The sequence below is a fragment of the Pseudomyrmex gracilis genome, unplaced genomic scaffold (genome assembly GCF_002006095.1).
Source record: "Pseudomyrmex gracilis isolate BER0280 unplaced genomic scaffold, ASM200609v1 scaffold_7, whole genome shotgun sequence".
NCBI classification, from domain to species: domain Eukaryota; kingdom Metazoa; phylum Arthropoda; class Insecta; order Hymenoptera; family Formicidae; genus Pseudomyrmex; species Pseudomyrmex gracilis.
The window spans coordinates 911,435-925,860 of record NW_018020591.1 but is presented as its reverse complement, the minus strand read 5'-3'; the positions used below and the strand labels follow the sequence as shown (position 1 = coordinate 925,860).

At 41.5% G+C, this 14,426-nt stretch overlaps 1 protein-coding gene across 5 annotated transcripts in view; it reads left to right on the top strand.

The window, feature by feature from the left end:
• The first annotated feature begins 628 nt into the window (after positions 1 to 628).
• LOC109859893 (sodium/potassium-transporting ATPase subunit alpha) overlaps positions 629 to 14,426 on the top strand; it is a 50,348-nt gene continuing 36,550 nt past the window's right edge. For 2 of the 5 annotated variants that reach the window (XM_020438618.1, XM_020438593.1), the window contains exon 1: positions 630 to 893. In XM_020438618.1, coding sequence (XP_020294207.1) covers positions 864 to 893 — 30 coding nt within the window. In that variant the 5' untranslated portion in view covers positions 630 to 863. Of the gene's footprint in view, positions 894 to 13,879; positions 13,986 to 14,426 lie in introns of those variants that run through there. The other 3 variants (XM_020438600.1, XM_020438627.1, XM_020438609.1) reach the window with 3 other exon arrangements.

The following is a 14,426-nucleotide window of genomic DNA, read 5'->3' as shown; positions in this document are numbered from 1 at the left end:
AGTTTGGGATAAAGGTATTTTTATTTGGATTTATATGGCCAATTTTGCATATAAAGTAAAAATGTAGTTTCTGTAAAAACAGTCTAAAAACTTTTTTTTGTTTTTCTTAAATTTTTAGGCTTTATCCCATTCTTTACTATATTTCCTTTATTTCTGGAGAAGGATTTTTTATTCCGATTCATAGTTTTAACAAAAAAATGGAACTACGAAATGATGGTAAAACAGGACGGTTCAGCATCCTCTTAAGCCAGGAACGCAACGAAAATATTTAAACTTAATGAGACTCGAGCATTAAGAAGATCAACCAATCGCAGGCCGGGGTGTTCTTTCGAACGCGGCTTACATCAGAGCAAACGCTGATCCGCGATTGGTTGACTCATTCGAGTCTAACTGCTTAAATATTTTTTCATGTGTTCCCGGCTTTTCCATTCGCGCAACGATCACGCCGTTCGCTCGTGTATAAAATTTTCGCCGATTGTCGCGAACGAGGAAGAGCGCGTCACTTTGTGACGTCATCTCGCGCTTTCTCGCTCCATCGTTTCGTCCTTTATGGAATTTCGCTCTCTCTCGCTCGCTCTCCCGGGCGGACGACGCTGATGAACTCCTCGTGTACTGCGCGAGCGCAGACGGCTCGTGGTGTTCGGCCATACAGAAAACAAGTGGGTTGAGTTACGCGCAAACGGTCCGCGCGTGTGCCACGAACGGAGAGAGAGGTTATATACCACGTTAGTGTCATCGGTGTTTTGGAAAAACACGCGGGTGACACCAGTGCGAGGGAAACACGCGCCTTTAAGCGCGCAGCGGGGTAGCCGGAGGAAACGTCAGATCGGCCAGTGCCCGAGTGCCACCGGCTTGTTGTCAAAATGGCGTCAAAGGGGAAGCTAGCTGCTGAGGTCAGTACTTATTATTTTTTTTTTCTCTCACACGTGATGGTTTTTTCTCGATCCGTGACCGAGATCGGTCACGCGTTCCCAAAGAGCGCGAAGCGTCAAGATGTCGCGCTCGCGCGAGACGAAATCGGGTCGTCGATGTGTCTCGCGTTTTCAGCTACTACGGCAATCCTCCGCCGTAACATTTTGAATCGCGAGATTTGATCGCGCGCCGCCCGTTTCGCGAACTATTGCCGATTTGTCTCGTCAGATGATGATCGTGTGTGTACGAATGGGAGTGTCGAACACGGCGGTGGATGACACTCCACCACGCGCGACTCCCGTATGTTGTGAAGTTACCGCGCAAGGCGCCGTGCGCCGATCTATTCACGCAGGAACGTCGCGTTGTCCGACATAACCACGCCCTGTCTTCCGTAATTCCGTCCGCTTTAACGGTCTCTCGTCCGCGGTTTGTCCACGTTCGAACCCCTTCACATCCCTCGATTTCTACCTCCTGTTCTTATTTCTGTTTCAAGAAAATTTAAAACCTACCCACAACACGCGAGAAACCTTGAAATTTCTTTCGGCGATCAACGAAATCGAAATGTCTCAACGTTTAAGAAATTCAAGTTTTTTTTCTCGTGTTTTTCTCTCGTTTTGCGCGAAAATTCCGAGTATTGTTATTGAATGTGAATTGACGCACGATGTCTCTCAATATATCTTTGACGGCCAATATATCCGTCGGCAAATATATCTCGCTACCAGCTAATCAGGTTTACAATGCTCTAATTTATGAAATTGAGTCACACAGCAATTACTGATAACGTTTGCTTGCAAATAGAGATTGGTCGTGACGATTATTGATACACAACGCCGAGGTCACTATATTGTTACATTCCATTGCACTGAAATGTCTCTGAAAAATAAAAGTAACAAAAAAAAGATTGATGCACAACTTGCGTTAAAAAACGTTTATTAAAAAAAAAAAGCAAATTAAAACAAGAATTAACGTATACGGTCGATATTGTAATTTGCGTTCTTTACCCAATCGTCTCTTTTATTTCATTTGAATCGTAGACCTGCGAGAACTGTGACTTATTTCCTTGAACGTATCGGATCTTCGAGAAAAATCGTTACGCTTATTGTTGCGTGTTCACAAAAACACGGAAAGTTCATTCACCGTCTCATTCGGAGAGACCCTAATTAGCGACGAATATGCGATAGGTTCGTGAAAAAAATTTTGACACACGTTCGAGGGTACAAGCCAATTTGTTGCTTGCTCGTGGTACGTCGTACCAATATTTGGCTACGACAAATTTGTGTGATGTGCACGAGCAATTTTACACGGTTTAAATAGAACCTCCCGCTTGCGGAGAGCTGCTCCGTGACCAGAACGAGTCGCTTCGCACGTGTGCCACAAGATGGTGACACGCGATACGTAGACCGCATCGGAATTTTTTTTTCCCATTTTTTGTAAGCCGTATAATTATAGGGGTCCGTAATATTAGCTGACTATGGGATAATTTCCCGGCGCGCATTCTTCGCTTTTCAATAAAAAAAAACTCCGAGTGCATTAAGGAGAGAAAAAGTTTTTGTTTTTATTAAAAAAAAAAAAAAAAAAAAAAAACACGGCACGTTTACGTCACATCGTCGAGATTTTTTTTAAACCGAGAAGAATACGTGGAAAAGATAGAAATTATTTAATGAAACTGACTGAGACTTTTAATGACTATGTAATACGAAAATACACATAAAGATAAAAAAAAAAAACAAGGCAAAAAATAGTTAATGGGACGAGGAAATTGATTCAAACAACACGTCTCGCATTCGTCAGAAGGCACTCGCAAAAAAGAGTGTTTTATGATTGAAGACAGAAAATCTACAAGCATTGCGCACAATTTGCTACCTTACGATTGCATAAGTTTTTTTTACAACAATTACAATCGGATTTATCTGCTTTTTCCAACATATTGCTGACAGATCATTTACTTTTAGTTTCCTTAATAATTTAACTATCTCTAGTCAGATTTTTTTAATCAAAAAGCAAAACAAAACACAATTTTTTACGCTACATTCTTTATTATTTTTGTGCAGCAAACGACATTTGATATTTGCGCGATGATCTGTGAATCAAGTTTCAGCGTTGCAACACGCTTTAATTTAAAGAAAGAGAGAGAGAGAGAGAGAGAGAGAGAGAGAAATGAGAAATGAGAAACAACTGAAATGTAGTGTAAAATGAAGGAATTGCATTGAATTCTTTTGCGCTCCCTCTTTCCGCACGTTGCTCCCGCGTCTCACCTTCGATGTTAATTCGAACAATACATTTTGTTGATTATCGTCGAATTAGCCATTATGTCGTTATTTTAACAAGAGCGTCGATGTGTGTCAGGGGAACGCGCGCACTCTTTTCACGAGAGCTCTTCTCTCGTTTGTATTGCTCGTTTTCTTGAGTGGCTCTGGCTTGGAGCCATCCTCCTCTTTGTCCTTTAAGGTACGCTATTTGCGGTTAAACCCACGCAATGTGGAATTTGTAGTTTTACATGTTTTACAACAACACTTTCTTCAAATTTTGCGACGTTTTGTGTCAGCAAACGTCAATTTATCCATCGAATTTCATTCGTTTCATTTTTGTTGTTTTAATCGAAAAATTGTGTTCGCAATAACAAATGGGAGATAACAATGGCGATGATTTTTCATTTTGTTACGTTTGTGTAATATTTGACAAATAATATTATGCGAAAATAGTGTGTGTTATATATTTAGTGTGAAAAATATTTGTTCGCGCTAAGCGTCAAACAGAATCCGTCGCATTGACGCGCGTCTTCTTTGCAACCATTCATTGCAATCGTTACACGGACAATTTTCAAGTAGCGTTTAATTAAAGTTAAAACTATTAACGCGCGTACACACACACACACACACACACACCGTAATGTTAGTGTTATATAATTTTATCGCAGATAAAAACGATTATGGCGCTGAATGCACGCAATGCCGATACATGTGACATGTCGCCTGTGTCATACACGTAGTCAAATATATCTCGAGCGATTTTGTTGTTATCCGCTAGGACGAGGAAACATATTCGGCAGAAGCTAGGAAAAATTCGAAACGAAATTATCGCTACCTTTTTGTAGTAATTATTAGTTAATTATTAATTTTATAAATTGATATTTAATTCACGTACACTATTAAAACTTGATCAGAAAGTTTCTTTATCTCTTTGTTTTCTAGTTTCACGTAGTTGTTTCGATCTTATTTTTCTCGAACAACAGAAAGAGATAGTATTTGAAATTAAATTACGTTCCTCGGATTCCGTGGCTCTCGACCAATTGGTCTTAAATTTCGACATATTGTTGTGTAATTTAGTGATATGTGATTTGACATAAGTTTATTATCGGTATAAATTTTTTTCTTTACAATTTTGTGCGATATAAGAGATATATCGATTAGTTATTTTAATTGTCTACGAGACATTTCTGGTTTTTTTCTCGCTAAAATTTTCCAGAAAATAATTATTTTTGAGAAATTGAGATCAAACAGATCGATGTAGCGACGGTGTGTCTACAAACGATGTGTAATCAGTTATTATCGGTGATTACGACGATCGATAGGTGTGTTTTTTCGAATTCGACGCAATTCGTTTCCGCAAAAATGATCAACGAAAATGAAAAAAATTGTCTCATTGTCGAGGTTCCGGTGATATATATACGTGACGAATACATCGAAGTGATAAATAAAATATATCAAAGTGAAACATATCGGCGGAAGAACAATTGCGATATATTTCTCTCGAATCTTCAAAACGACGAACAAAATCGTATTTTAAATTTCATTTGGCAGCTGCGCTACTACTGTCCCACTTATTGCCGAGATCCACTTTTTGTTTTGTCCATCGTGATTTTGTGCGAAACGGCGTAATTTTTCTTTTTTTTATAATATTTTCGGTAAAAAATTCAATTTACCTTCGCGTAGAAATTTATACAGCGCCGACGTCGCCGACAGAGAGACGTGTTTAATCCAAACACTCCCTTTAAGCGATCTCCGATATATACGTTTGATACGTTACGTAACGTCCACTGCCGTTACGTAACCCCCGCGCTGGCAGTCGAGAAGGGTTGAAAATTTGAATGCGGTTGCTCGCAAAATTTCCACGACGACAATCACGCGGAAATTAATAATTGAGAGAGTAATTAATTACACAATTAATTATACAATTTTGTTACACACACACACACACGCGCGCGCGCGCGCACGCAAGACTTGCATAAGCGGATTTTGCAACCGTAGCGCAATAAGAAGTAAAACATACGATGTAAATTATTGCGATGTTTACGTATCGTTTGTGTCTAACTCTGATGTGCGGTTACATAATGTTTTGCGCTATTCATTGTTCAAATGTCAAGGAGGCGCTGCGCGTTTTTCCTGTTTTATGTCAAAAAAATATTAAACGTTACGGGAAGTTACTTCGAGCGAGATGTAAAAGACATCGGAAATAGACCTTGAGTTTTATGTAGTCGCGAAAGGACTTCTTCTGATCGCGCGATGATCGCTTTAGTAATTTCGACACCTGTTTTCTCACCACCTGGCATTCAAACTTAAATTTGTACAGGTACGCAATTGGAACCGAACGGGCGATCGATTCGCTCGCAATAGCACGAGAGAGAGAGAGAGACCGTAAGGGATGTGAGTTTTTTTCCTGGAGGTGTGACTAAATAAAATTGTTTCGAGAGACTATATATATATTCTTCGCGCGAAGATACGAGACGTTTGAATTAATTAAAATAGTGATAGAAAAAAATTTCATCGTGGAGCTCGCTTCAAAGGCAACTTTGAATCTTTATAGAAAGATTGTCGGAGAGAAAGCGCTGACACATATAAAACACGTCTTTGAATAAAAATATCTCTCCCGATAGTTCACGCTATTCCCAGTCCGGGGGTATCGCAACCACGCGTTGTATTCACAAAACAGCTGATGTATCGGGAAATGCTCTCCGAGGACTTCGCGCACGTTCTCTCTTTATCTTCTTTCCGCGAGCGATCGTTTCGAAAAAATAGTACAATACAATATCTCTCGCGTATATTACCGTCGCGAGAAATCACGCTTGGCATTGTTTGCGCTCGCAATCAAATTTAAAAGTAGCAGACTTTGATCTTTATTTTCTTCACATCGATATATATATTCACTTATACGAGAGAGAGTTCGGGGGAGTTTTGTTAAACGATTCTTGCCATCGGTCGTCGGTATACATCAATACTCTCGTCGTTGAATCCGTTGAACGACGAGAACACGTTTGTGTACACACAGAGAACTAACCACCGAGAAATGTGAAAAATGAAACTTTCATCTCTTTGTTCAATTTCCTTATGTTTGTTTTTTTCCTTTTTTTTTTTTGTTACCGAAAAGAATTCGCGTTTTGCTGGAAACGAGTGGGTTACTGACCGACTGCGAGATACGGGGTTGCAACTCTCTGTGAGAAGAAAGCGTTCGTCTGTATATGTGTCAACATAAACAGCGCAGAAGGATGTTTTAGGGGCGGTAGGGTAGAGAGAACCCGGTGGTGAACAACGGTGGGAGGAGATAAAGCCCCGCAGTGCGGCGCGGTCGATACAACCACTACTACCACCTACCTTATTCGAGGACTTTTCGCTTTGCTCCCTTACGCCGACTTTTGTCTTTGCTTCTTTTTCTCTCGCACCTACGCACGTTTCTCTCTCTGTTTTGAACAATCGCGTTTATTTGTCGTATTGTTAATTTTACACACACACCGTGTGTAATTTACAATCACTACTGCCACTTTTATAGTCGAGGTCTTTTCGCCTCATCCCTTGCGTCGAGTTCTTTCTCTCTCTCTCTCTCTCTCTCTCTCTCTCTCTCTCTCTCTCTCTCTCTCTCTCTCTCGTCTTCTTTTTTTTAAATTTTTTCTTTCTTTCTTCTAATTTTAATATTTACTTAATCGATCAATGTTATTATTCAGTTATGTAAATATTTGGTTTTTAAAATTAGATATTGAGAGAAGACGAAAACGCCGATTTCTCCTGTCGTTGTCGATATTATTATTCTGCTCGAAATTCGACAAGAGAAAGGAATATCAAAATGAAATACCATGCCGTTATTCTCTCACGGCGTGTGTTTTCATTTTTATGCATAGACATACCACAATTTTAGAACGTACCTATTTTATAGCCAGATCGCTTCCGGAAAACTTTTACTTTTTCTCTCTCTCTCTTTTTTTCTCTCTCTCTCCCGTCAGATAATTTTAGAGATCGGGATAAAAAAAAACTTCCTGAATTGTTTTCGTCAAATTAGCACAAAACAGTCCTTGAGATAATCGGTAATTTAAGATCTTCAGGTTTTTATCGAAAAAATCGGATTTTTTTTCGAGTCACTTTAGAAAATTGATTTTACTTTCGTAACGCCGATCTAAGTTTAAACGACTCTTCTTCTTCTTCTTCTACCGTGTTCCGAAATATTTGCACCAAAGTTGAAAATTTGCGCGAAAGTGCTAAGGATATGAATCAGAGTTTTAGAACATATACACACACTCGTGTGAAGTGTGTTTCGCTACCAACACGCGAACTCGCGCTCTGTCATCTCCTTTATCTCCTCCTCTCGATTGCTCTTCTCTGCCATCTCTCGCTCTGGATGTTTCCTCTAACATTACCCATGCCGTGTCATCGGGGTACGCGAGAGAGTGACCGTTCAACAAGTTAATTGCTCTGGTCGTTCTGTGTCGAAATTGCACGCCCACTATCTGACCGACGCTTCCACCGACGTCTAAGTACGCACGCACGCACGCACGCACGACGTGTACGACGACGAACCTGTCTTCCGGCATTATTGTGACGCGCGAAGAAAAACCCAACGCCAATTTCTTTCAAACCGACACACAACGGCGTTTATCAACGAACGGCTTCGCGCGCAAAACGCTCTCAGACGTCGGAATAGAGAATCGCATAACAACGAACATCCCCTTCGCGATCTCTCTCGTACGCCTTCTCCATCCTTAATTCATTTGCATCGAATATTCCACGCGCATTCCGTAGCTACGCGACGTTTGGAATAATCTATGAAGCAATGAACAATAATCCGTATCTACAATTGGAAATATGCCAGATATTGGCAAAACCAGTGATGAGAAAAATACATGTTTGAAATAAGTAAGTAAAAATTATATACGCGAGACAAAAATAATAACGGATCAATGTTAATTTTTAATCCTAATCGCGTTAAACCCTCCCGAACATATTAAATGTCCGAGCGATTCTTGAAAATGAGAAAATCTTATTCGACTATTTGGTCGAAGAAGTTTAAAAAAATAAAACAATTATCAAAATTGAATAAAAAAATTTATTGAAATTGAATAAAGCCCCCCAGTAATTTTTACAATGTTTTTTTGCAACGATTTAATCAATAAACAAAATCGCGTCAGACATAAGCGCGTTCAGGATTTACAAGGATACGTACCTAAAAACAACGTTTACAGGATTAGCGTTAAGAAAAGTTCAAGTCACAATTCGATTTTTTTGAGGATCGATTCGACACGTAAAATAAACTAATAAAAAAAAAAAAAGAAAAAATTAAAAATACAAAACCGACGCTAATTGCCGAAAAAGACAACTGTGAATATCTCGTCCTCGTGTCTCACGTCGTGTGTGGCGTCAAAGCAAAATCTTAAGTGACAGCGATCACGTGTTCGTATGATGTGTCGACGGCGCCACGCACTTTTTTCTCGTGTTCCTCACGAAAGAATCGCGAGAAGCTGGATCCACGTACGAAGCGGAGCAACGGAGGTAGATTGAGCATAATGCGTCTCTTCCTCCGACGCAGATACAGTCACGGTCAACCGCTTGCGGACACCAACATACACGCTCGCGTGCACGCACGTGGATATGTCATATGTACGCGTTATGTGTACGCACGCGCATAGCACGCGTGTACTTTTAACGAGGTTCTCAGACAACGGACGCGTAAGATTACAATCTTGCTAAAAAAAAAAAAAAGAGCCTGGCGCAATATTAAGCCAAAATCTCTTTCCGCTCTCGGTGACACACTCCGACAAAATTTTCGTTGGGTTTTGCGCGCGCGACTGGAAACGTATCGCTCCGTTCCGCTCCGCTCGAATGACTCGGTGATGTTAGACAAAATCCGTGACGGATTTCTTCTTTCGACGCATCGAGAGATTTAGATTTTTCTTTTTTTTTTTTTTTCATGAATTTCTTTTTTTTTATCTCGATATAGTTTATTAATTTTTTGAGTATTTTTGTTCTCAATTATATATATAAGGAGTAATTAATTAATTGTATTTTTCTCCGCGAACGATCGAGTCTTTTCGGTCGAGAGCAGTAACAATCGCTCGGTAACAAGCGAACCATCATCTTTTTCACGAGCAGAAGTCGGGGAGATATCGGAACGCGATTTCAAATGTCACGAAGATAACGATAAGACTTTCGGAAAATCGGATTTTTATTCTTTGATCTTGTTCGGCGTTGTACGATAAATTGTTGGTAAAAAAAAAAGATTTATTTCCACACGATCGACCGGATTTTTCTCTTCTCATCCCGTTTTTGCATTGGTATTCGACGGCGACGCCGCCGTAAAGCCATACGACGGCACTTTTCTTCCTGTAATCGCGGCTATTTAAACAACTAATCGACGTAGTTTAACTATTTTAGTGCCGGAGGCGATTGCCAGAAAGTATATTCGCGTAAAGTGCCGCGAGCGAGCGCCGCCGTTGCTTCTATTACGTTTTGCGTTAATAAACCGAAAATACTTGAACGACGTGTAATTCAGAATTTATCACGTACGACGTCGTTTAACAACTGAAGAAAAACGATTTTTTTTTTTTAGAGAGAGAGAGAGAGAGAGAGGAGAAAAGCGATCGCGCGCGCGCGCGCGCGCGTTCAATGGCAATCAAATTCGGTTGAAAGACGTTCGTATACTTTAAACGTCTGTAATCGGCGCGATTTAACGTGCGCGTGACGTACGGCCACGCTTGATACTACGATAGTCCGATGATGCGCGTTGCATAACACAATGACGAACGACGACGTCGCGCATTTTTAATGCGGCCATGCGTTCGCATACAAAAGCGTTGAAGTGATTACCGATGTGTGTTTTTGTTTGTTTTTGTTTTCAAATTTATTTGTGTAACGCGTGACATATATCCCTCACGATCTCTCGTTCGCGGTTTATTGCTCAAATGACGTTTTAAAAAAACACATTAACTTTATGGGTTTTTTTTTTTTTTGGTTTTTTTTTTTACTTTAAGCGGATTTCTTACAATTGATATTTTATCGAATGCATTTTGCAAATCGTCGACGACGATGCGCGCGGCATCGGCAACGCCGAACCGTGTGACGCGCGAGTCGCGTGCGTAACGCGCACGCAAGTACACACGATCCTACACACTCGGCCCGCGTCCGTTTTGTAATACATTCCGCCTCTTCTCCCCTCATCTCCTTTATATCGCACTATCTCGTCTCTCGATTTCTTTCTCTCTCTCTCTCTCTCTCTCTCTCTCTCTCTCTCTCTCTCTCTCTGTTACCAGCAAAGTTTCCTCCGTGAGAGAAGAGCAGCAGCAGCAGCAGCAGCAGCGTATCGAGTGCGTGAATGAGCGATACGCGCGATTGGCGCAAGGCCAGTCGCGCGGCGATTGCATAACTCGCGTTACCGCAAATCGCCTGGCGACCGCTCGATGAGCACCGCGCCGATGCCTGGACCCGAGTCTCCTTGGAGACTCGGTCTGAAAGAGGGTAAACGAGAATGCGAGATAAACCTGGTCTCGAGAGCCGTGCGCACGGGCGCAATTTTCTTCGTCGTGCGTCCTCCTGTGCCCGGGTTTCCCGCGCGTGTATACAAGTGTCAGTAACAAAATCTCGGTGAAACTCGAAAATCGATTCTCACTCGCGAATTCTATATTACTACGCGCGCGCAATTACGAGATTCTATCACCAATTAATTAAGCGCGGTAACATTCACGTTTATATATATATATAATATATATAAATATATAAACGTGATAAATATATATAAATATGTAATATATATAAATAATAATAAAAAAAGAAAAAATAGGAGAGAGAGAAGAATTTTTTGAAGAGAGCGCGAAGTCGCGTATGACATTTTTTGCGTGTACTTAATTAAAATACGCGCGCGCGCGCGCGAGAGAATACTTCTGTACGAATAATTCCGCGCTGACATGAATGAGGTGAAAGTTAGCCCTTTGGCACGCTCTTTCTCTCTCTCTCTCTCTCTCTCTTTCTCTTTTGCGGCTCGGTATCGGATTATTGACAATCGAATGCCTTCATAATGTCACGTGGCAATTTTTTGTCCCGCCACCTCCACGCATTTTCCATGTTCGTATACTTTCCGCCGACCGAGCTTTTCTTTCGCGGCGTGTAATCTCCTTTTTTTTTCTTCCCTTTCTAGGTCGGTCGCAATTTTATTCCTCTCCATTTCATTTTTTATTTACGGCAACCCGTGACCTATGCTGGTGGTGGCGGCTGCTCTTCATCGATGATGAAATGAGAGCGAGAAAAAACACGCATCGAATGCGCGCGCACAGCGCGCACTCTCTCATTTAAAAGCACAATGAAAGCTATAAAGTACATAATCTCTTCAGAGAAAAGCCACAGGGAAAAAAGCCGCGAATCTTTGATGTCCCGTTTTGTAACAAACACAGAGTCGCAATCGATCGATATCGCAATGGAAAATTGTCGTTCGATCGTTTTGTAAGCTGTGGAATCGCTGCGATTATATGTTGACTTTCGGTTTTTAATAGAAAGATGAAAAGAAAAAAAAAACAGTGAAGGAAAGAAGAGATCGAACTATCGAGACTAATTGTTTTTCTTTTTTTTTTTAAATACATGAAATATCAAAAGAAGCTCTTTTCGCTATATGTAACTTATTTCCGTTCAAATAATTTTTCTTGGTTTTCCTCGTCAAACCTATTACACGCCGAACCGATTTCCTTATACAGATCGGTGGATTTCTATAACGTGTAACATATTCATGGGCAACGGCTATGATGATGAAGATAATTACGCGATAATTCGAATAATAAGATGACTCATCACGAAACCACGATATGTGGAAGCAACGTGGTGTCTGCACAGCTGTACACATATATTCGTTGTCAATTATTCCTTTTGCCTGGGAATTGCAATGATAATACTGGAAATTCGGAGAATCAAATGCGAACCAAAACTAATATTTGTCCGTATAATATAGAAAATAATACAAATCTCCGTTATTTCATCGAATCTCCGTTATTTTCGGCCGCAAACAACAATCGCGAAATGGTTTTGCCCGGAAGTTGATTGGGAGGAAGAGGAAAAAGGAGAAGATTTTTGAGAAAAATGAAAATAAAAATTTTACGCGAGTGAGTGCTGTTGTGAAAAAAAAACGGATAATATCATCTCGCAAATTGGAACTTTACTTGTAAAAATAAAATTGAAACACGAGCTGCAAATAATAACGAGAAAGATGGTTCACGCTTAATTATTCGAAGAAAATCGCAAACGAGAGAGCGAAGTATCGACACGAAACGGTCGATTAAATTAGTCGGTCAGTGGTTGGTCATCTGATCGATCGATCGATCGGTCGGTCGGTCGGTCGATCGGTCGACCAACCGGTTACCGGACCAAATGTCCGCGTAACGCGGACGTGCAATCCAGTAGCGCAAATTACAGTTTACAGTGATTCTCATCTTGTGTAATCATCATATTTGCGTTTAAATATTTGACGACGATATTCTCGCCGATAAAACAAATCTCTGATATGAGAATCTCTGATTCAGAGAGAGAGAGAGAGAGAGAGAGAGAGAGAGAGAGAGCACGGTTATATGTTTAAAATGATTTCAACACACGCACACACGGCGTATTCGCGGCGCCAATAAATGAGTCTATTATCTTTCATACTGGCTCTCGCTCGTAATCCGTGTAATCTTGACTGGATATGTTTCCGTCCTAAATTCTATCGGATGTACAGGTCGCCGCCGGCTCATCGATCGTCGCCGCGCCGTGATCCGAATGAGAAGCACTGTATGCAGGGAGTTTGCGCTCTGTTGTTTCGGGGGCGCAGACCGTTCGACGTTGCGCGGCAGTAGCGTCGCGACCGACCGAACGTTGGTGAATGGGTTGCGCACGCAACCGAGTTCGGCGGCGAACGGGTGTTGTTACGACCGCAGAGAGAGAGAGAGAGAAAGAGAAAGAGAAAGAGAGAGATGTATACAGGAGGGCGAGACAAGAAGGGGATGCCTGCAAGCCAGATCGCGGGGTTGGTGAGGGAGTCCTGTCGGGTGGCGGTGCATTACAGATCCTAGATAACTTGTTAGTTGGAATGGATATTTGTAACTTCCAATCTTCTGCTCGCCGCGAGAAATCAAGAGCTATCGAAAGAGCTTTTTCTGATTATAAACAACGGAGTTAAAATTAAACCTTTATTTTCTTCAGTCTTGTCTTCTCACGACAAACGCAATGTTGACTTACATGATTACTTAAAGCAACGAAAGCTCACAGTTTCGTTCAGAAAAAAAACAGTTTTTATATTTACATCTTTTTTTAATTAGTAGATTATCAATTTTCTCAAATATGTCAAATTTTGATTCGCATATATCCGTCGATGGCGGAAGAGTCTCCCCTTTCGCCGACCTAAAAAAAAAAAAGGATCAGATTATAAAGGACGTAGAAACCAAATACACAGATCCACATATAGATATTTTATCGAATTCGCGTTCGTCGAATTTAATTTCTCAAGCTTGAATTTCACACGCGCGTGATTTTTAACACAACTGAAAGAAAGAAAGAAAATTTTTCCTAGACACAGGATCCCTAGTAGGACAAGCGAGAAGGATAGCGAAGTAAGACGGGGTCATGATGCGCGGGTGAACACCGTTGGTAACAGAAAGAAGGGGTATAGCACACGGCAGAGGGAGTGGGAGAAGCAACCGCGTCTGGCGGGGGTAGATGTCGCGGCGGTGGGGAACATGGGTCGATGATGCCGGCGGTCCTCGACGACACGAAAAGCCAGTCAGTCTTTGGTCCACCCAGAAGCCGTGCTGCTAATCTTCTATCTTTCACTGGACACCGCTCGCCGCAGCAATGGGTGACAAGGTTTGTGCCTTAGAATATTGTCGAGAGAAAAAAGTAAGAGAGAAAACGAGATGTCTGAGGGCTGAATTGACGCGTCCGTGTGAGCAAACTGAGAAAGTAAGCTTCTATACGGCCTTTCGAGGTCGTGCGGAGAGCTTTTTGTCGGGGCTCGCACGGCAACGAATGGAGAACGGTGGAGCTTACGAAGAAAGAAGGTAGGAGGAAGAGTGTGTCTCTAATGTCGTTTAGGGCAGCTGATTCGAGTGGCGGAGAGATCAGATCGGTGGTTCGCGGACGGTGACATTTCGGTAATGCGGTCTTGCGGCAGTTTTTCCCCCTTGTAGGCGGATCTTAGATTGGAAGCTCGTACGAATGAGTGGCGAATAGCAAGAGAACAAGTACGGAAAGACAAAACTGAGAGTGCGAGAGAGAGAGAGAGAGAGAGAGAGAGAGAGAGAGAGA